This window comes from Balearica regulorum, chromosome 14 (genome assembly GCF_011004875.1).
Source record: "Balearica regulorum gibbericeps isolate bBalReg1 chromosome 14, bBalReg1.pri, whole genome shotgun sequence".
NCBI lineage: Eukaryota > Metazoa > Chordata > Aves > Gruiformes > Gruidae > Balearica > Balearica regulorum.
In genome coordinates this window covers 10,100,169-10,127,966 of record NC_046197.1, presented here as the reverse complement: position 1 = coordinate 10,127,966, position 27,798 = coordinate 10,100,169, and the positions used below count along the sequence as shown (strand labels likewise).

At 52.1% G+C, this 27,798-nt stretch overlaps 2 protein-coding genes across 4 annotated transcripts in view; both read right to left on the bottom strand.

The window, feature by feature from the left end:
* The window catches only part of SH3PXD2B (SH3 and PX domains 2B), a 79,639-nt gene extending 68,854 nt beyond the window's left edge, over window positions 1-10,785 (bottom strand). For all 3 annotated transcript variants that reach the window (XM_075766229.1, XM_075766230.1, XM_075766231.1), the window contains exon 1: window positions 10,561-10,785. In XM_075766229.1, the coding sequence (XP_075622344.1) occupies window positions 10,561-10,632 (72 nt within the window). In that variant the 5' untranslated portion in view covers window positions 10,633-10,785. The remainder of the gene's footprint in view (window positions 1-10,560) is intronic.
* Window positions 10,786-17,529: 6,744 nt separating this feature from the next.
* The window catches only part of STK10 (serine/threonine kinase 10), a 51,921-nt gene continuing 41,652 nt past the window's right edge, over window positions 17,530-27,798 (bottom strand). Inside the window, exons 10-19 of the mRNA XM_075766275.1 lie at window positions 26,708-26,838; window positions 24,625-24,748; window positions 23,197-23,376; window positions 22,863-22,955; window positions 22,575-22,704; window positions 22,045-22,169; window positions 21,332-21,520; window positions 20,892-21,017; window positions 20,504-20,617; window positions 17,530-20,388 (exon numbers count right to left, since the gene is read on the bottom strand). Coding sequence (XP_075622390.1) covers window positions 20,248-20,388; window positions 20,504-20,617; window positions 20,892-21,017; window positions 21,332-21,520; window positions 22,045-22,169; window positions 22,575-22,704; window positions 22,863-22,955; window positions 23,197-23,376; window positions 24,625-24,748; window positions 26,708-26,838 — 1,353 coding nt within the window. The 3' untranslated portion in view covers window positions 17,530-20,247. The remainder of the gene's footprint in view (window positions 20,389-20,503; window positions 20,618-20,891; window positions 21,018-21,331; window positions 21,521-22,044; window positions 22,170-22,574; window positions 22,705-22,862; window positions 22,956-23,196; window positions 23,377-24,624; window positions 24,749-26,707; window positions 26,839-27,798) is intronic.

Sequence of the window (27,798 nt, the reverse complement as noted above, 5' to 3'; positions counted from 1 at the left end):
ACCAGTCTACAGCACTTTATAGAGTTATATCACTGCTGGCTGCCTGCCTGGAGAAAGCCTTCCACTGGGGCAGGAGGAAGAGCCAACTTTTCTTCGTTGTTTATTCCTATCCCTGCCTTTATTTGGAGTCAACAGCTTATTAGACTGGGATTTTAATCAGGATGTGGATTTGCTCAAGCCAAAATGAATTCAAAGCTCTTAAGGGTAATAAAGCCATGAGATTTGAGGGCACACCATGCTTTATTATAACCTTTGCAGTTAAGGGAAGGAGTATTTCTCCCAACCGATGAGCTCACTCCTATTTTGCTGAAATGCAGATCTCCCTGGAGTCTGGATAACAGTTTCTTGCACATCCCATTTGAACAGCAGAAAGGTCTCCAGGGGTATCTCCTCACCTACTTGTAGAAAGCAAAAAAGATTGAGAAGCCCACAGGAATGGGAGCTCTTCAATATCTATAAAAACACTGCCTCAGTAAAGCTGGCTTCCTCTCTCCTTGTGAATATCCCTTGCCCTTTGCTCTGACGGCCCCATCCCACCGAGGTATTCTGTTGGCCAAAACCATCTCAGATCTCGGTCTCTGTCAATACCTAATTCAGTCCCTGCTGTCCTAGGGACCAAAAAGACAGCAGAAAGCATAACTCAGGTGCTCTCCTCAACTGACATCAAAAGGGCAGATTTTGAAAGGGACTAACAGTGCAGTCAGTCACCCAGCGATCGTTTTCACAGAGACCAGGGATGATGAGGTACCAAGCTCCCACAGGTACCCACCCATCTTTCTCAGGTGCTTTTGGAAGACACTTTGAACGATCAAGACAGTTTTGAAAACATTGCACTTGGTCTGAAGTTTCACCTCCTAGCCTGGCACTGCACCATGTCCTGCCAGGAGCACCCACCGTGAAGCAGGAGCCCAAACAAACCCCATTTTGTCCTGCTAGGAGCCACCCCATCCCCTGCTCCCACAACCCTCGGTCCTGCAGAGGTTGCTCCAAGGACGGGCTTTTTCCCAGCCCAGCTGTGTGGGTGAGGGCATGTGGAAACAGTTATTTCATGGGTCTTCTCCAGCTTCGATTTCTACGGTCCTTCAAAGAAATAACACAGAGAAACCACCAGCAGGCCTTTTCCATGGAAAGAGTGAGGGGATCTCCCGGGGTTGCAGCTGGCGCTGCCTTGGGGACATGCCCCCACGGAGAGCATCGCCGGGAACGGGGGGGGCCACCACCACCACTTGGATCCCACTCCGCCGTTTCCTCGAGGGGTGGGAGAGCCGAGCAGATGGCAGGGAGGCAGCAGGCAGCCAGATCCAGGAGGGGGGTTCTGCAACCCCATCATGTGGGCTGGGACCTTGGCCAAAACCAACAGGCAGAGCTATCTAAATATTTACAGCCCTTCCCGGGCCAGCGGCAGGGTCTGCACCATGGAGGGAACTAGCTGACTCGGTGAAACCCAGGAACCAGCGGTTCCCCTCCCTCCAGAAAGGATGCCTTACCCTGCCCCCCTCCCAACCCGAGACCCTCCGCTCCAGCCCATGTTGCTGCACACGTGTCACGTCAAACCCCGCAGCTAGGTCTGATGCCTGAAGGCAACGGGCCAAGCTGAGCTTTGGAAGAAGGAGAAATCAGCGGGGCTGAACCCTCCTTAGCTTCATTTGAGCCACAGGTCCAGGGAGCATAGCCGAAATTCATTCCCGTGCTTCTGAAATCCTTGAGATGCAGCTCACGGCATCTGTCCTACTAGGGTGCAGAGGAGGGCTACAGAGCTTTCAGGGTCACGCAAATACACTCAAAATCCTACTTTTGGGATTAAAAGAGACACATAGCCCCTCATCCCTCCTCTCCCAGCCACCCAGCTCCCCTGCCCTAGCACCATGAACCTGCAGGCCCACGCTGCAGCAAGCCCACGATATGGAGCAGGAGGAGTTCCCAGCAGGACAACCTTGCCAGAGCAAGACCTGCCCTCTGCTCCCAGCGGGCTTTTCACAGGGGATGCAGAGGCCCCGGGACAGTTTTGGAGGTGCAGGTGGATGATTTTTAATGCTGGAGAAGGGCACTTCACATTAATGCCAAATGCTCCCTGTGCTCCTGTCCCTTGGAGGGCTGAAGCAGACCAGATCCTTCACAGAAAATGGAAGCCAGCAGACACAAAAGGCTGAACTCTGACAGACACCACAGGGATTTGGCTCCCAAACTCCCCGGGCTCCCCAAACTCCTGACATTACAAGTAATTGGCTACATACCAACTACTTCAAAATTACCAATTAATAAGTTTACCATGAGGACCACCACTGCCCAGCACTCTCCTTGGTCATGTTTGAAACCAAGTGCCCTAAACAAAAATATAAAGATGAAAAAAAAGGCCCAAGGGATCTTGCAGCCTGCCTGGCCGGGCATTGCGAGCTGTGTCCCTCTGGTGTGACCCCGTGCCTCCCACTGCTCTCCCCCTCCCCGGCATCTCTGGAGAGGCAGCTCAGAGGGAGAACGGGCCAGTGGGACTGAAAACGTTCGTAAGGGAACTGTCAAAAAATGACAGGTTGCTAAAAGAAATGCAAATGGCACCTGGCCAACCTTAACAGAGCTGTCAACGAGAGCTGCCAGTCAGCTCGCATGGCAGCAGGGGCTCTGCAGCCCCGGGGGGAAACACGCTGGCAATCTGCAGCAGGTGAACATCAGAGGGAGATCCAGGACATCCCTCCCAGGCAGGACAGCACCCCAGGCAGGGAGCGAGCTCCCACGCATGTATCACCATAAGAGCAGGGAGGCTGAAGGAGCCAGCTCAGACACATCCAGAGTGGTTTTTTTCATCTTGAAGAAATGAAGTGGCAAGCATAAGCCCTGGGAGCTGTCAGACCCCAGAAGTATTTTTCCAGGGACTGATAAAAGAGCCTCAGTGCTGCAGACAGCAATGGCTCCTGGTGACTTCCACCACTCAAAAAGACGGAGGAACAACGTGGCTAGAGAGAGGAGATGATTCAAGTGGCTGACTTGAGGCAATGGGATTAAGAACAGATAGGAAAAAAGAAAAAAAAAAATCCGATTCTTGAAACATGAAACCATGTGACCTCTTAGAAAAATCACTTCTGGACTCCTTGCATAACACACTACGGACATGCACAAAACACAACCTGGGAATCAGTCCGGATTGCTTAAATTTGAGGAGGGAAAAGGCAGACTGAAGTCGCAGGAAAAAGCAGAGCTACAGTTTCGTCTTCTCTCCTCCCACAGGAGGAGCCTTCCCAACTCTTCCAAGGAGACTTGCAAGGCATCCTGGCTGGAGGGGGTGTGGGGGGGCACACGTACAGCCCCTAAGGAAGGCTTTGGGGAGAGGGGAGCTGCTGCCTGCCCTGCGAGCTCTCTGCCTGGCACCCAGTGTGCAGCTGAACAAAGCAACAAGTCCACCCCAAGCTCAGCACCATCCAGCCACGCCAGTGCGGGAACAGCACATCCATACTGACACAGCCCTGTGAGCCAACAACCCACCAGCAGCCCTTCCCGGGTGGCTCTGCAGCAATCCCCGAGCTTCCCCGGCCCCGAAACATCCCCATTCCCAGAGCTGCTGTCCACCAAGACCCTTACGATTCCGCACCAGCCACACCAGAGGCACGTGAACAGCAGCAGGGTGGAAAGCAATGCCACGGCCACTTGGAAAGACACCTCCACGGGGCTGCAGGGACACGTAGCTCTGTCCACCCGCCACTGACGGGCATCAGCATAGGTCCCCAGCCATTCAGAAGAGCTCCTACGGCAAAGCCAGACATAACAGCCTCCAGCAGAGGCAGAGCTGTCTGCAGAGCTGCTTCCAATGGGTTTGAGCCTGTGTGGTCTTGAGTCCAGAGAGACTATGTACAATAAACCTCTCTGTGGAAAACCCTGCATATTTAAAGCATCTTTCGCCAGCAAAGGGGAAAAAGCATCAGTCTCTCTATTCCACCCGTACTCCTCCCCACCCTGAAACACGGGGAAGCTATGCGAGAACCTCGCACCCTGGCTTCGCCTGACACCATGAGAAAGGAACACCGAGAAATTCAAAGGGGCAGAGAAACCGAAGCAGCTGAGGGACTGAGCCAAACCAGAGCGGGTTTAATATAGAAAAGGGAGTGGGAAATTGTAAGAGGAAAAGAAAAAAAAGGAGGGAGGTGGCTGGAAACAAAGAAAGTTCTTGGCGGCAAGCTGCTGTGCTTGGCCCCTCTCCATCAGCCTTCGCTGCTGCAGGCGTGCAGGGCTGGGGAGGGGAGCACGGGGGCTCTTGTGCTGTGGGACACCAAAGCTTGGAGCAGGAGAGGGACAGCCAGTCCCCAGCTCCGTTCTCAGACACCCTGTCACCCCCTTACTCCTGCTCTGCGGACAGGGAGAGCTGGGAGAAGGGTCATGCTGGTCTGGAAATGGGAAAGGCACAGAGAAGTGATCCCAGCGGTAACTGCAGGGCATCGGGGATGCTGCCGCAGTCCCTCTGGTCTGGCAGGGAGAGGCAGAAGCAACAAGTCAGAGCTGCGGGGAGGAGCTGGGTACCGGGGATGCCGAGGACAGGCTCATCACCGTGGCAAAGAACCAAAGCCAACCTGCCCACACACCCAGGACTACAAAGCAGCCACATCCCCTCACTCTGATTCATCCCTCTGACTGTACCCTCCCTAAAACCCAGCGAGCGACAGCTCTTCCTGCCCTGCTGTTGTACGGCTTGTGAGGGCACAGCACTGCCTGAGCACATAGCCAAAGCTGCTGAGATGAAAAGTGCATGCGCGTGGGGTTACGCCAAGCGTGAAGACCCCAAGGACAACCCACTGAGCCCCGCTCAGCCCCCTCAGTCGTACAACAGATGCACCCTCTTCTTTGCTCTGAGTCACACTGAAGATCAAACATATGGATTCATTTGTTTCCTATTTCCCACTGCTACATGAAACGGCCGGAAGATAGAGATACCCTCCAAAGCAAAGCTGCAAGGGATCAAGGTCACCAGACCTCTGAGCAATGGATGGCCCCAGTGCTGAAGTTCACTGCTGGAATTGACTACGAGCACCAGCTTTCCACACAGAGCTGCATCTGCCTCAGTGGCTGTGTGCCAGGCAGGATTTGGCCCTTCCACTGAACTGCGACATTCAAGGTTTTCAACAGCCTTAAGTAACATGACTAGGGAAGAAAAACAAAGGGGAGTTTGCATTCAAGTGTTGGTTTTCATCCACAAAGCTAATGGCACTCCCTTAAGCCCCAACTCTCTTGAGAGCTGAGGGGGAAGGAAGGATTGATCGGCTCTGCAATGCTGTGCAGCAGAGCAGGGCCAGGCACAGAGATGGGTCCAAATTTCTACCAGCTACGGGCCCCAAATGCCCTGCCTGTGGCCTGCCTCGAGCAGAACAGCATCCGCCAGCTGACAGGAAACGGGATGAGATACAGCAGAACCACAGGATAAAGCAGCAAAACACCACTAAGGATGCTGAGAAAGCCCCCAAACCTCTCGAGGCCACCCATACTCAGAAACTCCTGACCGCGGCACAGACTCCAGCTTCCTGGGTTCAGCCTTGCTTCATACATGCTGGTTTTGCTTTTGCTCTTTCATTCCTAGTTTAGTTAATGGTCCCTGCATAGATTTCACACTATTCATTTTAACCTCCTGCTCCCTTGGTCTAAACGCACCCAGCTCCTTTGATTCCCCACAGGACATTCCCACCATACCAAGAGCACGGTCACTCCTCAGACAGCGTAGCACAGGGGAAGTCATCCCCTAATGCCCTTTTTAAGCCAAGCAACCGGTATGATTCACAGCGGCAGAAATAACGCAGCTGTACAAGGCGATACTGTGCCAGGTCCCCACAGAGCTCTGCTTCAGCTGGGCAACTCAGGACCAGGAGACCATGACACACAGGTCCATGGGACACACGTTCTTCAGAAGACATCTTCTGCTCTCTATATCCAGCACTAAAGAACCACTGAATCCGTAGATTAGCAGCTCTTGTCATTAGAGCACTCCTCTTGGAACACTCCACAATCAATTCCAGATAGGCAATGGGCTTGAGTTGGACAATGAATGAAACCACAAACAGCCTCACCACTACAAGGAACAGGAGGAGAGAAGACGCTTATCATCTTGTCACAAATTCCATATCAAAAATAGAACACATTTACTTTTTGACTGTGGTTTTCAAACTTGTTTTAAAATATCTATCGATGCTATCAACTAGGCACCAGATTCCAACACACACTGTTAATACTTTCGCAAGGCAGCTGCCACAAATGAGGTGAGTCAATATGCATGGATATTCACCTTGTTTAAAGTTTGCAATCTTGTTAACTGAGCTTGCAAAATAAATGTATGCTGCACACTTTGTTTAATTTTCCCTTTTTCAAAGGGATACATGTGTGCACAGAGGCTGGGAAAGGAAGTCCTGCAAGAGTACAGTCCAGGTTTCCCAATAAACTAACACAACCAAACAGCATGCTGCTCTCTCTTTCCTGTCGGACGGATATATATAATTTTGGTTTGTGCTCTAGAGCAACCATTTAAAACTATATGAACTATGGAAATGTTCTTGGTGGAGGGGACTGTAGAAATGAAGACGTGGTTCAATGGCATTGTTATTAACACATAGAAAAACACACACAAGTTGCAGCTGTATTAAAACGAAGGGTCCTGAAGCTTGCCTAAGGGGAAAAAAAACAAACAAAATCTGGATGTAGTAGGAAAAAGCTTTATTTTAGGGCTTCTACTAGAGAACAACAAACACAAAACTATAAAAAGATGCCATGTGAAGTCCTTTAAAGGAAAATTTAGTCCATTTCAACTATGACTTTGTTTTGGGTCTTTTCTGAATAAACATTCGTTTATCAGAGTTTGAGACTTGGCCAGACCATAGAAATGACAGTCTGCTACTCTGTCGCCCAGAATGATTATTTTTAAACTTTGCTCTTGGACTTTGCCTTTTCAGATTTGCAGTATGGCCTTGGAGCCCTAGCTGGCAGCATCCCTGAGCTGTAAGCACTTAATATAGGATTGTATGGGAAATGTCACTGCAGGGTGACCCTCCAGCCACCGCCTGAAGGATGGGAGTCCCCTTCTTCACTTGGATGATGGGCTGCCAAGATCCCAAGCTTGGTTGTTCTCTCTTGACCGGATCAGAGCAGTACATGCTGCAGCAAACACCTGCAAAAGGATCATTTCTATCTGCCCCTTCCAGGTACTGCCCATGAAAAAAAGCTTAAGAGACACAAGCGGCACAAATGCAGTTGAAGCAGCCAGGGCTAGCAGCCCAGGAGAGGTGCCACTGCAATACAGCGCGATACGCTTTCACAGCCGGCAGAGCCCCTGTCACTCGGTTATCCTTCCCCTCTCGGATCTTCCACAAGTATGAGCGGAGTTGGTTTGACAAGAACAGGAGCAGACGTGCCGGCCTCGCACCATGCCAACACCATGGCAGCAAGAGCCTTCCAGGAACACAAGGCTGACTGCAGGGGGAAAAGCACGCAAGGGGAAAGCACACCCCGCTAATTGCAATTTAGTCTGACCCCTGCCAGCGGTGCTCGCTGCAGTATCCGCCAAAGGGTTTAACACCTCACTGAGGAGAAAAGCAATTAAGATGCCATTCTCATTTTCCGTATCCCCCAAATGGCTTTAAACATGCCTGGGCTTCCTTTGAACAACCCACCCAGCTCCTCCCGCCCGCAGGTCAGGTACTGGGCTGTCACCAGGGTAAGGAGGACGGACAGGATTTGGGACAAGCATACTGTTGTCCCAGCATATCCTTCTAGGGGACTGCAGCCACCAGGCACACTCTGAGAAGCAGCAGGACAGCAGCAGGCTGCACTGACGCTCTCCTGCACCAGGATTTGAGCCAGTGCCGTTCATGGGCACACGCACGTTCGATGGCATGGGGCTGCGTTTAGGTCCCCAGCTAAACTCTGACACGCAGCTCAGCACGTTTTTGAGCTGGCACTTGGCTACCCAAACCCCCCCCCAGCACCTTGCTGGGTGCCTGGCCAGCCCGAGCCCCGCAGTTTGAGGGAATGTTGTGCCTCCTGCTTCAAATCAGAGCTGCAAAAAACCACAAGCTTTTGTCCTGGGCAGCACAACTCTTTTTGTATTAATTACCAAGGTGATGGGCAAACCACGCTGGTCTGAATAGAGCCGGCCTTTCCTACAGCCCCTCCCCACCGCAGGCATCAATAAGGACTTCAAAACACTGGTTTGATCTCACTTTTCTGGGAAAATGCAATTCACGACTTTCTGCTGTGGCCTCACTGCAGCCAACACAACTGCACCTTTGTCCAGCAAAGAAAAGCTTCTCACCGATGCAGAGAGGAGGCCGAGCCTGAGCAGTACGGGTCACTCGCCGGTCAGCCCAGCGCAGAGGCAACGGGAGGAAAAGCCGGAGTGCTCCTCCAGCCTCCCCGGGGACAGCGAGTGGCTGCCCCAGGGGATGGAGAGCACGTTTATGCTCAGCAATGAGAAGCCAGAGAGCAAAGGTTTAACACGTACACTTTGTGGTTGACTCGGATTTGCACGGTGCCAGCAGATATAGTCTAAAGTAACATGACTCAGCCACGATTTGCTGCCCCTCCTCTCCCTCTTTGCAGGCAGAGGAAGAAAGAAAAAAAAACCAAAAGAGAAAAAAAAAGGGTTTGATTCCATATAATTAACTGGCTTTGTGAATCTGCCTAGTTCCTATCGATTCCCTCAAACAAGGCAAGCGCTCCCATTCACTCCAGCACTGCCCCGGGGAGGCTGCTGCCTGCAAGCTGCCTGCCCCTCCCTGGGCTCAGCCCCGCCGCGAGCCGCGCTGGCTCACGCTGCCGGGTTTCGGTCCAAGACAAGAACAGGGGAAGGTTAGAGGCAGAGGACTCCAGCCGCCGGTTGAGGAAGGAAGGAGCAGGCGGCTGAACGGCCGGGCTGCACAGCCGGCTGTCATGAGCTGCGTGCAGCTGCTTTCTCCCACCACCCCGGGGGCTTCTGCTCTGGTGCCCCCACCCAGCTGCCCCTTCATACATCTCTCTTTTTAGAAAACACCTCTGCCCCCATTGTCCAGCTTCACGGGGTTTATTTGTGCTATGTCCAACTCCACCCACCGCACCCCTGCGGGTGGAAGGTGAGCAAGGACAGTGCCCAAAACAGATCGTGTCTAGCAATTGGGGGACATGTCCCAGCCATGGGGACACAGGTCCCAAGGGGTGTGCGGAGCCCGCAGCCCGAGCAAGGGAATGAGAAGGCCTGAAGGGAGAGCGGAGGAGCAGCCGCAGCCGACCCCGTCCGAGTCCCGTTACAGGACCTGACAGCAGTGCAACAGATCCGCCAAGACAAACAGAAGCGTACACAGCTCAGCAAACCTCCTCACGTACATGCTCCTCCAGATCGGATGCATAACCCAGCTACGATGACTAAGTCTGAGATGGACGCAGCAGGAAGGGGGGCACGACTGGAGCTGGGGCCAGGCTCAGCCAGGGCTGATGCAGCTGCAGGCAGGGCAGGCGAGGAAGAAGGGGTGATAAGGGGTTGGGCGGCAGCAGCCACGCCACATCCTTGGATGCAAGCAGAGGGTAACAGCCCCCTTTACCCTCCCCTCCATCCTGACTAGAGCTGCCCTGCCCTCTGCTTTCCTCCAACTGTTGCTCACTGACACAAGCCAGCTGGGGTGAACCAGAGAAGTCCCTGATGTCCCCAGAGCTCAGGGAGCCCTGGATCTGCTGACACGACACACTCCAGCCAAAGCGAACACCACATCTTCACAACCCAAGCGTGCCATGAGCAGTGTGTCACTGGGTCACCCCGGTCTAAGGTGAACGGGGTGGGGAGAACATTTTGGTCTTTGTTTTATGGTTGTTGCCAGGATTCACCCACAAGGTCTCCACAGATGCCTGGAAGCACACTAAAGTTTAAATAATAAATAAATAAATAAATAAATAAACCCCAAACAAACCAAACAAGAAACACAACCCCTTCAAAAATAGACAAACCCACAACAGTTTGGAAGATGCCCTGGAGCATGCAGGGGACACGAGGGAACGGCACCGTCCCAGGCACGGAAGGAAGGAGCCTGAGGGTCCCTTGCCCCGGGACTCTGCAGCCAACAGGTTTCAGAGCCCCCTTGCCCAACGCTGCTCCCTCACGAAAGCGGTGCCCACAGACGCCTCCTGCCCCCGGGTCCGTGCTGCCCTAGGAGCCCGTCCGGCCAAATCCCGTCCGCAGCCACTCACGGGCACCTCCCGGCGCTTCCCGCCGCGGGTCCCGCACAGGGTCACCACCGGCACCGCCCCCCCAGCGCGGCGATGTCCCTGCCCGCCTCCCCCGGTACCAGGGGTCTGGGGGGATGAGGCAGAGCGTCCCTCGCGCTGGCAGGGGGGCACCGGGTGATCCCCACGGGAGACGCCGGGGGTGGAAGCAGCAGACCCGGCAGCGCTGTCCTCCTCCTCCTCCTTCTCCTTCCCGCCCTGGGCCCGGGGCACCGCGGTCGCTGCCCGCCGCCGGGGCAGCCGTGGGGGGAGCGGGGCCATCCGCGGGCCGGCAGCGCCCGGCCTTTGTTTGCCCAGGGCCGGGCGCGGCGGAGCGTGGCGCCCCGAGCCGAGCCGAGCCGCGCCACTCACATAGTGCTTGTTGGGGATGCGCCGCTTCTGCACGTCCAGCACCTTCACCTCCGCGATGCTCCGCCTGGGCATGCCTCTGCCTCTGCCCCTCGCAGCCCAGCGCCAGCGGCGAAGTGGGGAGCGGCGGCGGCGCTGGGGGAGGCACTGGCGCACGCAGCCGGGACCGGTGCCTGCAGCGCCGCGCCGAGCCCAGCCGAGCCGAGCCGAGCCGCCCGCCCGCTGCCGAGGGCGGGAGGCGGCCCCGGCCCGCCCCGGCCTATCCCGGCCGGCGGGGCGGCCCCACCGCCGCCTGCTTAAAGGGGCGATGGGCGCTGCTTGTCCCACGCGTGTCCGCCCCAAGAGCGGCCGCTGGCAGGGGGTGAACCATTCCGCGGTCTCCTCCCACCCCGAGATGGAGAGGGGAAGACGACTCGGCTGTGTCTGAGGGCAGAGTTTTTCAGAGGGTGCAGCTGGCCGTTTGCCCGTGGCGGGGAGGTGGCTGTGGGGGCTGGAGGGGGGCCGGGCTTGCCCACCTTGCCCGGCGTGGTGGGCCTGTGCGTGGGCTCCACAACCAGGTTCTGATTCTTCACCCTGCTCTTGTCCCATAACAACAGCCCCCAAGGCAGTGCTGGCTTGGCCACGAACAACCATATCCCTAAAGGATCCAGGAAATGAATTGAGCAGGAAAAGGTGGTTTTCTTGGCTGTTGGTATGGTCGGATCAGCAGAACTGCTTTACCCCGGACAACCTGCGTAGCCTGGGAGCTGAGCCACCCACGCACCACCTCTCCTCCCCAGCAGCCCAGCTCCTCATGTCACACTCTGTGCCCAGCTCTGCCCTTGGGGTAGCGGAGGAGACAAGGCAGTGACCAGGGACTTCTCTACATCAGCACCACCCATGGCCTCCATCTTCCCAGCAGCTCCTCAACACGTGGCATAATCACAGCTCTCTTCCCTGTTGGGCTTTTAATTACATTATAAAGTTACTCAAGGATTGCACTGGCAGGTCATTAGTTTTCATATGAATTTAATTTAATCATAAACAACTCATCTCACTCCTTAGCAGCTCCTTAAATATGCCTCCTTTTTATACTGTCAACTTTGCTACAACCACCCCAGAGAATTAATGGAGGGACAGGCAGGTTGCCAGGGCTTTATTGTCCCCCTTTTGCCCTCCCAAAGGGCTCGTCTTTACCCTCCTCCCACTCAGCTAAGCCCAAGACCACTGTGTCCCTGCAGAGATGACTGCAGGAAGGATGCTAGGTTGTCTGAAAGGGACATCACACCACCAGTGACCTGCCTGACGCCTGCTGGCATGCCACCGCAGGGCTGGCTTACTTGTGGCCCAGCTGCACATCGCTCCCCTCCCTGCCCCAGCCCCATTGTCACTCCTCAGTCAGACACATGCTGAAGGTAGGTGGGCAGGAGGTCATGGAGAAGCCCCGAGGAGCTCTCCCTTCCTTCTCCCATCAGGTAAGCCCTGACATTGTGCGGGATGCTGGAGCTGGACCTTGAAGTGCTAATCAAGAGTCGAAGCCTGGGAAAGCACCAACAGGCAGCAGAACTGCAGCTTTTGATGTTGTGTGGAATGCCCAAGCTTGAGCAGACAGAGTTTTACTGGTTTTAAAAACCCTGAAAGATGCATGAATCCTCCAAAGGATGGCGAGGAAAACATCTCAAGCAGCTGTGCATCATGTTGGTAAGAGAAGAAGTGTACATTGAGGAGATGTGGAACACTGGAGAAAGTAGATTAAGAGAGGAATGAGACACTTACTGGTCTTCACGTGCTGAAAGGAGAAGCTAAGGTAGAGAGCAGCTGAGGGCACTGCAACTGAGAAATGGAGAGAAAGGTGTAACCTGAAGAGCTGAGGATTGAAAGGCCAGGCAAGGGGATCACAGGGATAACAGAAACAGGTAACTGGATATGTGAACCACAAAAAGAAGCACAGAAATACGCTAAACAAAATGCAATAGATGATAAATTGCAAGGTGAAGGTAATTAAGTGAGGCAACTGAGTTACAAATGTTATGGCTGCAGCCGTCCCTCTTGCTTTGGGTGCTGGTTTGTTCTAGTTAGCAGCAACTGCGGGACTGCCGGGCATCCAGGGAGAGGGTGACTGTGCTTGGGACACTGGTCACGTGTATACAGAGCTGGCCGGATGCAGCCTGGTAATTTGGTTTTACAGGAGTGCACAGACTGACCCTACATCCCCATGCACTGAAAACACCATAGCCAGACTGATCGTCTTGCTGCCCAGTCCATCTGTGCATTAACACAAAGTTCACCATCCACACACCTTGCACTCACTACCCACGAATCCTAGGATCAGTCTGAGGGAAAAAAAAAAAATTAGAAAACCCAGCTGGGAAGAACAAATCGAGACCATGCAATTCAGAGAGCATTTTGACCTATACGTGCAGCAGCTATGAAAAGGCTAAACTGCTTTCTTGCCAGATTTGTTTGGTCTAGCTTTAGAAGGAGTGATAGCTGCAGGACAGAGATGGTGTAGGACATTGGAGGTGCTGGGCAGGCAGCTGATGAACAGCCGGAGTCCCAGGTGCCACCAGCTGCAGCACCCCCCGCACGCAGGACCCTGCACAGCACGCCAGCAGGGCGGGAGAGCTGTCCGGATGGCCAGCACAGTAAGGACCAGCAGCAGAAGGAAAGTGTGAGAACAAGCAGGGAAGTCTATGAGGGCTCCTTTCGGAGCCTCATCCCTACTCGTGCTTCTGTCATCTCATACTGGCCACAGACTTGAGGGGACAGAAATCCTCACTCCAGACTGTCACTTTAGCACAGAACCAGAGTGTGGATGTGGGGGGGGGAGGGACACAGGTTCTGCCCATTTTTACAGCCACAATGTCCGTTCCCTGCACGAGGCCCGTCCCCAGGTGCTGTGGAGCACCATACTGCCGTGCACCTTCATCAGTGACCTTCATGCTGGTCTCCTCCTTTCCTTTAATCCTGGCCCTGCAGCCACAGTTGGGAGCCCACAAGAGACAGAGCGAACATCACACGGTGACGCTGTGAAGGACGCCTCACTCCTGAGCTTGAAGCAGCCCAGAGGGACACAGACAGTGCTTTGCTTGGAGAAGCTTTGTGCTCACCTCCCCTTCTTAGGGGTGCACGAAACCTTTGGGTATTCTCTTGCTGATAAATCAATTTCCCTGTGTGACAAGGGCCCCACATGGAGATGTGTGACGTAGAAAGCAAAAGCAGAACGTATGAATGAGCTCTTACAGCTCTTACAGCATCTTGGACCTATCTGCTCCAGGGACCAGACCCTGGTTTCCTGCCGTCACCCTTCCAGCTCCTGTCTGTGTACTGCCCATGACTGCCACATGCTGCTGAGCTGTCAGGACATTCCTTTATATCTGGTACAAATCACGTGTATCAGACAGCCAGCTTGTCACACACAGCGGGTTATTTTATCCATGTCTTCCAGTGTAAACCCACTCCAGGCCTACAAATGCTGGCAGGGAGCCAAGCAACTGCACAAAATCAATCGAAAGCACTTAAGCATCGACATTGCTTCCCCTGCACCGTAACCTCCTTAGAGGGGGCTGAAGTGACTCCATCACACCCAGACCCCAACAGCACTGGGCGCTGGTTGCAGCCCGACTGCTTACACGTGCCCAGGAACAAGCAAAGGTTAGAGACAATCACAGCTAATGCTGAAAAATGGTTCCTGTGTTTAATTAACGGGTCTGACGAGAGCTGTTGAGAGGAGCGGAGCGCAGCTTTGCATGCTGACCTGATTGCCTCCCAAGGGAGGCACGCTGGGAAGCTGGCTGTAGAGCCATAAAGCCTGGCTTGGGTTCTACCGCACCTTGGTAATTTATCAAGGAAACTGCCAAGTGTTTGCTAAGGGAGCCCAAATGAGGGTTTTGTGATCAACCTGGGAGTTCCATACTTGGCCCACACCTCTGGTGGTGTGGCTGCAGGAGCAGCAGAGATCTGGCAGCAGCACTTCCTATGATGAGTTTAGGTGGTACAAGGATACAGGTGCAACTGAGGGGAGTTTTGGAATAAACAAGTCATCTCCTGCTGCCCTAAGCAAAGGCGGAAGTATTGTTAAGCCAAACAAAATACATGGGAAAGCTTTCTCTACTGAAGAGTCAAGACTTCCTCAATCCACGTGCACTCTCCCGTCTCACTGTCGGGATCAGCTGAGCAATTTAAAGCAAGAGGACAAATGACTTCTGAAAAGCCAGCCATCAGCTTGGACATGTAAATGGGTTTCTGCTTGGCTATAAGCAGGCTCCAGCTGTTCAGGCACAGCTGGGCTGCCCCTGAGGTCTGTCAGGTGCTAGAGATGGACTGGAATGAGAAAGCAGTGCCCCACTGTCAGCTTGAACTCCAGAGGAAACACTACCTGCAGTCCTTCTGGCACAAGGAGTCCACTATTGCTGCTTGCTTTTTAATTTAAGAATTATGAATGTGTGCCAGGTGGCTAAATGTTCCTGGTCGTCCTCTGTGTACAGGACAAACGCATCTGTCTTCCCTGACCTTCCTTACAAAGATCAGTTGAAAATGATGCTCCTACCACAACAGAGGGCAAATCTGCAGCTGAAGCCCAGCAGGGCTGTTGTTACCCACTGTATCACCAGGGCTGGATTGCACTGATTCTCAGCTGCCACCAGGAATGATTTTCCACTGCTTTGACCCCAGTATTGCTGGTTTTAGCTGTGTGGTGTGGATGACACCCATCACAGTCAGCCTGGAAGCAGATTGCGCCCATCCTGCACGAAGGTATGGCAGCAGGGAGAAGCAGACCCCATGGAGGGGATGCTCAGCCCTCAGAGAAGGAGAGGTTGTCCTGGTACTTGTGTGCCAGTGGGCAGGGGAACCCTGGAAAACTCCTGAGGACAATGCTAGAGTGGGAAGCAAAATACTGAAGCATTGATGAGAAGCAGAGATCCAGTGAAAGATGTGCGATAGTGAATGATGAATCCAGGAAAAAGAGTGAGCAAACATTTCAGTGCAAGGGGACAGCTCAGCTCCGGCTCTGGGCTTGTGCAGGCGCGCAGTCAGGCTCCAGAGCCACTGTGTCAGTGTGCGTGCCACCTAGTGAACAAGAGAAAGAAGAGCAAACATCGCTTCTGCTACCCTTGCAAGCCTGGAAACCAGGCCCAGGGGAGTCCCAGTGGGTGCTTGTGAGGGCAGGTGGGGTGCCAGGGCGATGTGTCCCTGCCACCCAGCCCAATCCCACCCAGGAGAGGGGCAACAACAAACCCCATCAGCAAGGCAAAGCCACCAGCCTCTAGAGAGGCTTGGCTTGCTCAAGCCCTGGGTAGTTTGGCATTTGGAGAATTAAACCAGTGGCCAACACAGCAGGAGAACATGCAATAGCATTTGGCATAAGAGGGTGCAGATGACTTTTGACGGAAGTGCCTACAGCAGTGCTCACCTCCGGCTGCCCTCCTGCAGCAAGGGAGAGAGAGCGGATGCAGCAATAGGAGGAAGGTAGCTAGGCACAAACCCCAACTCCATGATTATCCCTGCCTTCCCTGCTTTTTCTCCCCCCCCAGTTACATTGACCCCATCATAACACAGATGCTGCAAAAGTCTTTGGGCAGCTCAGAGGAAGTGATGAGGAGAGCTGAGACAGCTGCTGCAGCACCAGTAACTTTTCAGGGCTGTCATCTCTATTTTTAAAAATCAAGAAAGATTTTTACTTCTGTTCTGTTTTCAGCATTACACCAAGGCAGGATGGCAGATAACAGTTATTTCTAGAATACACAATACTTTCCACTTATTTATAAGTATCCTTACAGTTGAAGGTCCCCTCAGGCACTGCCAAGGACACGCAGATGAAGTTAAATATTCCCATGAGATAATCTGCTTCACTGGGATACATTGAGCAAGGCCATTTCTGACCAGTGTGTCCCAGGGGACAGTGCAGTCCTGGTACATGCAAATGAAGGAGATGGCTAATTATGTGTTCTCAGCTACTTCATTTCTTATTATCTCATGGAGCAAGGAGACAGACATCCAGATGCTTTGCTCTTGTCCTTCTCTCACCACAGAGCTGCCCATGTAAACCCACCCTCCCAACTTAGAATATCAACTCCCTCTCCCCTTCACCACCTCGCATCTGAACTCACAGCCTGTGATATTACCTAACCAGGGTGGACACAGGTAGCAAGACAATTTCCCACATGAAACCCAAGGTATAAGTTGGCAGGCTCTGGAGTAACCTTCCAAAACCGAGGGGAAAACCTTACCAACTCCCTGGGCTCGTGTCAAAGCTGCCTTTGCACATCGTGTGTCCTTGCTTGGCATCTGAATGAAAGAAATCATAACTAAACCGGCACATAAAAATCTCCAGGCACAATATGAAGACCACACAGGCCCTGTAGATGGTTACAGCGGTGGTGGGAGCTTTTCTGAGCAGCCCAGAGGAGCAAGCAGAGGTCTCCCCCTGCACTAACAGGGAAAGATGTGATTTGCATCTCGGCCTCAAAACCCATTTCCAGGATCCAAGCGCTCCTGAGCTGAAGGCAGAGTGAGGAGGAAGCAGAGGGACACCCCTAGAACCTCCTTGTCCCAAAAAAGCAAGGGAGCAGAGGAAGTTGACTGGTATCTTGTTACGGGCAGACAAGCTAATAAAAAAAGGAAGAAAAAGCCATGCATACATGGTTTCCACGCTTCAGACAACAGGCTGCAGTACTCCCTCTTCACCAAGCAGGGTCAGCCGAGCACTATTTTAACGCACAACGAAGCCACGGAGACAAGGGCTGCTGCACTTCGCTCTACCAGTTTCACCGTCTTAGCAAAGATGTTATTGCTGCTGAGCTGCAGCATGCAGCAGAAGTGCTTCTGAAGCAACTGGCTCTATTTTAAAGAACTGGAAGTTCAGCCTTGCAAGGTTCACATGCCAGAACTGGTTCTGGAGGTTTCTGTAAATCAACAAAACTCAGACTAGAAGCAAAGCTGGTCTGAGGCCACAGCCAGTGATCACGCAGGAAATCAGACACATGCCCAGGATTCTCAGTCTGTTACTTTATTAGAAGGGTCTTTACATCATAGTGGTGGCCCCACTGAAGACATTCTACAAAATTTTTAAAAAACCTTTTTATTCAAAGCCACATTTAAAAAATGGCATCCCATCCCCCCTCAAAAATAAGTTGGATTTATTCATGGTTCCTTCTGAACAGCAAACAACAAAACATCCGCTTTTGAAAGCGGGGGGGGGAACCCAAACAACCCACCCTGTAAACATGATGATCAGATGATGTGCTCCCCTGCCCTCCTCCTAGAAGAGAAGGACATGGTACTACAGTCCCCAGCACACCCAGAGAGGGAACAAAAACCATTCCCACCCTCTATTAGCAAAAGCAAAACTATGTTGCTAGCTCCAGGCTGCAAGTAAGCTGGACTGGAGAAAGGGACAAACAATTTACCATGGGGGCAAAAAAACCCCCAAGCTCTTTAAAAGCCCCCAGGAACAGTCTTCTTCCTGATGGCTGCACAATAGCCAGAGAGAGCTGACACTCCCACGGCTGGAGAAGCAAGCAGTCAGAGAGGCAGCAAAGCCCTTCAGCTGGAGGAGGTATGTTATGAACAGTATGCTGCAAGTCACGTGTAACACATGAAAGGACAGGCACCAGGTACTTATTTCTGTGACAACAACCATTTCATAGAATAGCTCCAGCCTGACCCCAGCGGGACCAAGAACAAAACCACTGGGGCTGCCAGCACATGTTTCTAATGCAATTAAAAGGCTCAAACCATCACATTGCCCCAGTTCAGGAACCACCCTCTGCATTCATTAATTTTACATCAGCTCACAACCTGGCATTATCATCATATCTGAAAGGCACAGTCCATGCTTTCGGAGATGGGAGAGGCAGTCTTCATGGGAGAACAGGCTAGTTACTGAAAAGCTGCTATGCAGTCTGCTTGCAAAGGGTCCCAGCCCTTAGATGTCCATCTAGGCTATGTTTATTAATAGAGACATTAATGGTGTAGATTCCTAAGAACTTGGAATGGCCCAAATGGATGTACTCTTACTAGTTTGCAGGAAGCTTATAAATATGTATCATGAACTCTAAATGATAGAACTCTAACACTCCTCAGATAAAGAGGTGTTAAAGACCTGGGGGCTGACTCCTTCAGCTAGGTACCTAGAAGTGTAGCACATCACACGCCACCTTTTCCTGAAATGCCAGTGTCTCTCTAAATCAACATATGAGAGTTTAACTACCTTTTTTTTTTTTTTTTTTTTAAGCAGAAGCATTTTTTCTTGCTAGGGAAACAGGCCTAAAACAGGCCTCTTTTGTCCAGAGATCAAAAGAGAAAAAAACTTAAGTGCTACCTTACACCTTTTAGTTGTGTAAAGAAGAAGGTGCTGCCCAACGAGGTGTGTCCCCCTACCCAGGTCTGTGCTCTGGGTCCTACCCAGCAGCTCAGCCCAGCACTGCTTTGTGCAGGTGGGGAAAGGCAGCCCAACCGAGACATCACCATGGAGCAGAAAAGACAGAGGGCTGGGCCTGCCACCGCTCTGCTGCTCTGCAGCACAACTCCAAGCTGACGAGAATCATCCAAGAGACTGTGGCAATCATAAGGAGATGAAACATTAGTGGAGAAAGCAATGCTGAGAGTAACAAGTCACTGTGACCTGTTTTTGCATCTCCTCTTCCCTTGCATCCCTTGTTTCAAGACTCCTTTATTCTTTCCAAATGGTACTTTGCAGCCCATAACCCTGACTGCTGGCTGACCCACGTGGCCCAGCACTTATAAAAAAAAAAAAAATCTCAAGCACATGTATGATCATGAGAACTCCTGCAAGAACACCCTTCGGCCCCTCACTTGTCCTTACCAGAAGGCACTTGGCTGTGACCGATACCTCACTGTGTCACCGCAGGACTAAGCACTGTTACAAACCTCCCCCTCTGCACGTACACACACGCTTCTTCAAGAGCCAAAAGCCTGCAGCCAGCTGAACAGTTTAATTATGCCACAGTCCAGTCTCTGATAAGATAGTGTTAGCTAGGTGCCAGAGGGACTGTGGTGCCACCAATCATGGCAAATGAAGAAGCAGAAGCATCTTTGGAAGGACATCCAGCCAGTGCCCTTTCTGCATAGTCTGTATGGGGAGGAAGAGGAAAGAAAAAACCCAACCCTCCCTCCTCAAAGGCAAAAAAAATCCAAATCACTGTCTCTCCCTTGAGCAAAAAAGGGCCACAGTAGGTAGAAATAAATCTAAGGCAAGTGTTGGCAGGCCGCAAGGCCAAGGTTAGCCTAAGGTAATGCCAAAGCTGCTCTGCCCCAGACTAGTTCTCACAGGGGACCACTGTGGAGAGAGAGGCCGATAACCCCTGCGCAGAGGGCAGGAGCCATCGCCTGTTTCTCCTGTTCAGAGCAGTTTTATTGCTTCAGTCTGAGTTGACAAGCCTGGTGAGCACCAGGCTCACGAGAGGTGACGCATCCAGCTAACAGTGCAAGTGTGATCGCAGAAAGGGTCCTGCCCGGCTTCCCAGCGTGGAGCTGTGCTGAGCAGGCCAGCTCCTGGAAAAGCCACCAAGACTTCCAGTCAGCATCCCCCAGTGCAGGACAGAAGCCACGTGTATCCCAGACACAAGGGGACAGGAGGGTGCTGTTGTAAGAAGACGCTGCCAAGAGGATCTTCCAAGTCCAGGTTGCCCACCTGCAGCCCAGGAGGACACAGCAAGTATCAGCTGGTGGCCTGCCAGCTGCGGGCTGTTATGAGCTCTCTGCCGAGCTGAACGGGACGAACTTGGCGTGTTTGGTTGGGGATGCTGGTGTCTGTCCATCCGCCTCCTCGCTCAGCTTGAAGAACATCTCCTGCTCACGTTTCTTCTGGTTCAGCTCATCCTCCAGGGCCTTAAGCAGAAAGGAACACACACAAGAGCTGTATTTGAGATTGTACTGGAGCTGTGGACACTGTCCCCTCCAACCAGCCAAGCAGGACACCCTGCTCATGCCAAGGAAGCACTACCTTCTTCCGTGGCCTCAGCTTGTCTCGCCACTCCTTCATGTGCTGGTTGTGATTCTCATCCAGGGACTTAAGCTTCTGTGTTTCATGCTCAATCAAGAGGTGACACTTTTCATTCTAAACACAGATCACAAAACAGAACACCATTAAGCAGCTGGGAATATAAATCCAGTGGTTAAACAGGACTCACATCAGCCAGAAGAATTCAGAGCTCTGAGCTCCAGGGCACGTTTAGACACAGCCATAAAAAACGTCTCAAGGCAGAGCAAGGGGACATCAGGTCTAGTTCACTGACAGCCCTCTGCAGCCACTTCTTATGACCTGCTCCCTGTGCTGGAGCAGAATCAGTGCACGGGCAGCTCCGAGAGACCGAGCCACGAGGGATGGGTACCTGCAGCTGCTGGAGCTCATTCATGTTGCTCTCACACTGGGCCTGCATGTCCTTCATCTGTGTCTCATGCTTCTGCTGCTGGTGCAGCCGCTCTGCTTTTTGCCTCTTCTCTTCTTGCTGAGCAAACTGGAAGAGAGAAAAGCAAGTGCCCGTGTAGGCAGCAGTGCTTTGATCGCTGAAGCTGGTTGAGAGAGTGGCCAACTGGCACTATTACACAGGAAAGAAAGAAAACTCCCAAGGATGCTTCCCAAGACTAGTCACGATGGAAGCAGCGCTGAAAACCACACCTGATGCCACAGGAGTAAAGACCTCTGATGCCCTGCAGTGGGTTAGAAATTTGGGAACAGTTGCCTTTTTCTGACTTCCCTCTGTCAGTAGGCCACCGAAGTGCTTCAGCCCCAAGCCAAGCCTCAACTCTGGTGCCCTTTGCAAGACCTGACCTGTTTTATCTTCTCCCGCTGCTCAGATGCACTCCCACTGGAGTGGATGTGAAGGCTCTTCTTGTACATGGCCATGCGTGTCTTCCCTTCGCTCCGCTGGATTTTGGGGAGCCGGGCTTTCTCCTGCTGCTGCCGAATTTTCAGCTGCTCTAACATGCGCTGGTTGTATCGTTGCATTTGCTCCCTTTCCTGCAGTGGCAGAGGGACAGGTATCAGAGGAGGAGGGACACCTCAGGCCAACAAGAAAGTGCTGAGGAGGTCAAAGAGAGCTGGAGAGCAAATTTGGGAGTTGCATGGAGGTGGCTGGTGACAGACAGCTCCAAGGGGACAAGAGGTGAGGGCAGGTACTGAACATGCTGTGAAAGCAGAGAAGGGGGCTGGAAGCAAGCAGAAACAACTGTGACATGTGCCAGTCTTCCCTTGCTGCTCTAGGAATCCACCGACCCACAGACTAGACAGTGACAGATTTCCAGAACAGCCCCCAAAATTCACAACTGCTTCTTGTACATTAAATGCACACAGCACAGAATACACAACCCAAGCAAGCAGGCTGACCTGAGTGTTATTCTGGTCCCTCTTCACTAATAATGACCAAGTCCCTTAACTCCTAACCCACCCTTACCCACTTACAGCCTGGAAGGGAAACATCCCTTCTGGGGACACCCGGCCACCCTGCCGACCAGCACCCGTATAGGAAGGTGCTAACTCTTCACCTTCTCATGCTTCCGGAGCAACTCATGCCTCTGGAGGAAATACTGGTCCTTCAGCTGCTGCTTGATAAGCTGGTGTTTCTCCTGTTGCTGATGCTCTTCGAGATCCCAGATGCATGCCTCCCGGTCTGAGGAAGGGAGAAGGGTCAGGAGACAACCCACCCTGGCCCCCCAGCTTGGTCACACGAAGCATCCCAAGCACAAGCAATCCCTACTAAGCAGTGCAGCGGATGTCGAGGGTGATCGTTCACCTCCTGTTTTCCAAGAGAAATTGGTTGCAAATCATATTGGAGAATCATTTCTTGCAATTATGAAGCCTAATTGGTTCGTATTTGTAAAGCGCTTTGAAGATTAAAGCGCTAAGTATTATTATTGTTAAACATTTAGACAGGATCTGGCAAGGCTGTTTTTTCTAAATCCTATCCTGCCAGCTTGCAACTCTGTCACAGCATCTGTTGCGTGGGAAGAGCCAGCGTTGGATAAACCCATCGTTACAGCATTTGCTTCCCTCCTTTACAGCCTTTGCCACCCACCTCTCATGAGCTGCTGCTTTTTGTTCAGGCACTCGCGTTCCTTGTCACAGATCTCTTTTTTGTTCTGGGCAGTTATATTCTTCATGGCTAGCTCCAGGTCCTCCTTCTGCTTGGCCAAAAACTCCTGTTCCTGGAAGAAAACAGCAGTACCACCATGAGCCATCCTTCTGCTGTAACTGGAAAAGCATCTGGTGGTGTTTTAAAAAGTGCCAATCCCTCAAGGAGGATGGATGTTTCTACTATGCGCTTCCCGATCTTGGAGTTGTAGCAATCTTTTCTCAGCCCTACCATGGTTTGTTTTTTCTGGGCGAAGTCATCCATCTTCACCTTCATGTTCCCTTTGCGCTGTTGCCGTGGCAGCTTCTCAACCTCGTTCTTGACCTTTGGGGAGGGAAATGAGATTTATCAGCAGGTAACTTTAGGCCAAGAGCAACCCCAGCTAATGTCACTAAACAGCTGGACCTCAGGAAACACCCAAATATACCAAAGAAAAGCAAGAGCTTCCTGCTAAAACACAAATGACTGCTTCCCTCTCAAGTTCTGCTATGGAGAAATGCTGAAGCTTTCCCAGAAGGGACAGATGCAGGAAACCAGCTTTCCCCCATCCACTCCCCATTTTTACCTCCTTCTTCATCTGCTTCAGCTGCTCCAGGAATTTGACGTGGTCCCGCTCCTGCTCCAGGCGAATGCGCTTGGCCTCCTCCCGCCGACGCAGTGAGTGATCTTGTTCCATCTTCTCAATCTGCTGCTTCTGCTGCCGTTCGAGGTTTTCCAGTTCAGTGTCATAGAACTTCTTCTTTGCCTGTATGGGAAGGGAAGAGAGGTCAATCTCAGCCTCCTCTCCACTTTGTTTCCTTCCAAAAGTTTAAAAAAAAGAAAAGGGGGGGGGGGGGGGGAAGGGAGAGGTTGTCCTTGCATGGATTAAGCCTCTTTCTTTACTAAACAGAGGAGAGAAATTTCGAGTAACACCCCACGAAGCACACGAAGCCATCTCTAGTGTGAGCACAAAGCATTTTTGAGTTTGTTCTAGCGCTGATGCACTTCAAGCCTTTCTCCTGCTTACGTCCTGATCTGGGACCCCTGCCAGCCCTGGGCAAACATTAGCAGGCAGTGAAGCCCAAGTATAACAGTTCTTTCTCTGCAGACAAGGATTTCCAAGTTTGAGGGCACTGTGCTCTGACAGCGCCTGTGTGTCCAACCTCTCCCTCCCCACGAGCTGCAGGGATGGAGCAGTCGGGTGTCAATGAGAGCCGGTTGCAAACCGCCTCGGGGAAAGGGAAAAGGTGGCAGGTTTGGGGCTTTTGCACATCACGCTGTACGGTGAATAAATCGCACAAGTGAGAAGTGACTTGCTAAGACAGGAATTTACAGACATGGCATGTCAAGACGGCAGAAATACAACAGAGCACACAAATGAGTGATGGCTCCCAGCCTGTCGTGACGGGATGGCATTACCAGGTGCACATGCTAGGTGAATTAATAAAGGGGGTTTAAAAGATGGCTCATGAAAGCTTTAAAGGGACTTATCTATGAAATTATTTTACTTCAACAGAAGCTGCCCATGGAAGGACTAAGTATGTAAGCCCAGTTTATCTTTATTCAGTTTACACTCAAAGACTTGCCAGATTTCCTGCTGTCACACGCCGGCCACATCGCTTTCTTATTTAAAGTGGTTTTTTTCTGTGAAATACAACAGCTCTATAAGCTGTTTCTTACAGTAGCCGTGAACAGACATACAAGAAAAGATCATTAAAGAGGGAAAGTCCAGAACAACCCTTCCCCTGCTACACCCTGCCGAGCGATGGCAGTCAGCGCTTCCTGAGCTGTGGGCCGCACATGCTTAATGCCCACAAAAGCCTGTGTCCCCCACAAATGCATCCCATGCCTCAAATCCCAAAGGGGTTCCTTGACAGTCCTGCTCCCTCCGGACACGATGGCCCCAGGACTGCTGCAACCCAGAGAGCATCGCGCCGCGTGAGGGTTTGCAGGGCATCTGCAGAGAAGTCAAACCAGCCGATACCCAAGAGCTTCCCCTTCCCTTCCCACGTACAGTCATTTCTTGCTCAAAGCGCCTGAGCATCTGCTCCAGCTGCAGCTGGTGTTTGCTGTTGAGCTGGGCCTGGTTTCGGTGCTCCTCCTTCTGAAGGAGACGCAGCTCCCGCAGCTCCTGGCGCCTGCAGAGGGTTAAAACATGGAGAAATAGAGAGTCAGACAAGTTCAGAGGCACGTGCCTGAGCAGAGATGGCAGAATCAATAACCAGAGCACTTCAGCAGAGAATGAAAGCTGCGCAGCCACCCCGTAGCGCCATGCCACTTGCTTTGAGCACAGGCAGGAGGTAAATGCCAACTGAGTGACGTGCTCTCGGGCTCTGTGACACCAGAGCACTGCAAGGAAGCAGGACGCTAATTACGGTAACTGTTGGAATACCATCAGTTTTCACAGGTAGGGCCTGTTAGCATTCACAGCTTCTCAAGCCAGCCCTGTCAAAGCTCCCAAGGTGATTCTGCAGGCACCGCTCCCCCAGCCAGCACCCAAAATACCAATTCTGCCAGCTGGGTTAGTGCACACTGGTCTTCAAAACGCAGCTCAGGCCAAGCTGGCACTGCACTGGCCCAGCCCCTGTGCTCTGCACCCATTCTGGCTCACGCCTGGATGGTGGAAAGGGCGGTTTTCCCAAATTCTGACCTACCTACCACAATATTGCATCACTCCCCTCATCCAGCTTCATATCCAGTAAAAGGGAGCTTCTGCTCAAATGGTTGCGTCTGAGCCCATTCGCCATGTTTGTGCATCACTGATGTACCACGCAAAAGGAACAACGGCAACAGTTTCCCCGTGCAGGATCCCCACCGTGACCTCCGCTGCTGTGCATTAGCCTTACACATTGAGTACAGCCCTCTCTGGGGGTCCTCCTGGGAAAAGCACTTTGGAACCATTTCTTCTTTCAAAACAAACTCAGGGCCCATTAAATCAACTGGCACAACACAATGTGCTCTCTTCTGATCTCGCCTTCAATTCAATACCTTGGCACGTTCTAAAAAGCCAGAAACAAGCCCCTTAAGTGCAAATCAAGATGCCAGGAGAGTTGCCCACTAGCTAGCCCCAGGGGAATAACCACTTCTCTGAAAAGGTGTTCAGGGACTTGATGCTTTCCAACCCAAGCCTCTCTGTCTCTTCCCCCACCTCACAGATGGAGCAGGCACTATTTAAAAATTAAAAAGGAACCTCTTTTCAGGGATGCCACCACAGCTGGGAGCGGACCAGGAAAAAGCAACACTGCCTGGAAATGCCCTGTACACTAGTACACATGCTCCCCGTGTTTTATTGGGGTTATATGCACTTTTAACACAAAAATGAGTAGCTAATAAGCTTCTGCATAGATCTGATATTACGGTCTAGGAATAAGGCTGCCGCAGGGACACATAGTGCTTGGGACAGATTATATTCTCAGGGAGTCCCTCAGAGCAGCACAAGAGAACTTAGAATAGGGCATTAAGCAAAACAATTTGTATTTTAATTATTTTTAAGGGACTTTTCATTTCAGTGCTGCTACTGATATTAACACAGTTAGAAACAGCAGTTTCTCTTCCTGAGAACAGATCGTGGAGGTTTGAAAGCTCTAAGATCCGCAAAGGAATCATAAAGACTTAAGCAGGGAGGATACACTCATGAATATTAAGTCATACTCTAAGTTTACAACTCCCTTGGCCTTTATGTTAATGAAGTCTCAAGAGATACAAGACAAAAGGAAGAGGACCATCTTGAGAACATTTCTGTGCTTATTTCCATGGAGCCAACACATCTACAGCCCTGGAGACACATTCAGCCATCCCCAGAGGAAAGAGCCAGCCACAGCACAAGCTTCTCTCATCACAACCTTGCTGCCTCTCAGCCCCAAGACGCATCCCTCGTTCCCGTGCATGCAGAGCTCAGCTTACGCAGTACAGCTAGCCCTCTGCCAGCCAAGGAAAGGCTAAAAGAAGTGACGTCCACAGTGGACAGTTGTCCCATCCAAGCGCAACCAAGACAGAAAATGAGAGGACTTTAGATCACTCCTGGATTTGCTTGCAGAGAAGAAAACCCTGCCCCGGCTTGGCACCCTGCCCTCCCTCCATCCCAGTGACCCACTTGCCTGAGAAATCTCATCTCTTCATCCTTCTTCTCATCCTCGCTGATGATCTTCGAGGTGGTGACACTCACCTCTACTCCATCCACCACAAACTTGCGAGTGCGCTTCAGCGTCTTCTTGTGCATCTGGGAATCCTGAGTTTGGCAGGGATGGGAAGAAGGCAGCCATGAAGCAGCTCCCCGGCTTGTTGCACGGGGTGCTACAGCTGGAAGCCTCAGAGCAATTTTGATGCCATGGTTAATGAAGAACATAAGCAAGGAAACCACATTGAGCAAAAATCATCAGCAGATTTGGAGCTGCCATTCAAGCCTTGCTACCATGTTGCAGTACAGTGCGATTTCCACCCTGGAGAAACCTGACCTGGAGGAGAGGCAACCCACCACCTGAAGACTCTTCCTTGTCTGTCCAACAAAAACAAAGCCTGATGGTGGACACTAGGACCCCCCCTGAATTGCAGTGCTGAGGAATCCACACAAGAGGAAGCTTGCAGTGGTTCCTTTTAAGGCTCCTACACCTCCTTGCAGGTGTCTGAGGCAGGGAAGGCCCCCACATCAGGCTGCAATTGCAGATGGAACCACAGAGAACAAGCCGGCCCTGCCCAAAGGCTCAGTGCTCGGGTCCTCTGGCCCTCATTACAATACTTCACTAATCACAGCGAGCTCCGAGCTCCCCTCAGTGACCTCCACAAAGCACAGCCCAGCTCACTTTCATTAGCATAGGTAGAGACAAGTGCCAGGAGCACTGTGTCCTCTCCCAGCAGTGCCACAGCAGGTCAGCAGCCCAAGCCTGGCTGAAGGACTGCGACCAGGAACTCAATTTCCTTGGTAAAAAAAAATAAAAATTGTATGAACAACTTCAATCATGCAGCCCTACAGGGAAAGCACAGCGGTGGAATAAGCAGAGGCTCCCTGAAGTCCTCTTGCTCTTACAGTGATGACCATTACAGATATAGAAGATGGCAGAAGAGCTTCACATGAGCCTGCAAGGCCCAAAGCAAGCCCCTGGAGAGCTTGCTGCAATGGAGGAGCCAGAGAAACTCCAAGGGCATGCAGCTTGCTCATTGCGTAACAATGTACCACTATAATAGTGGTTCA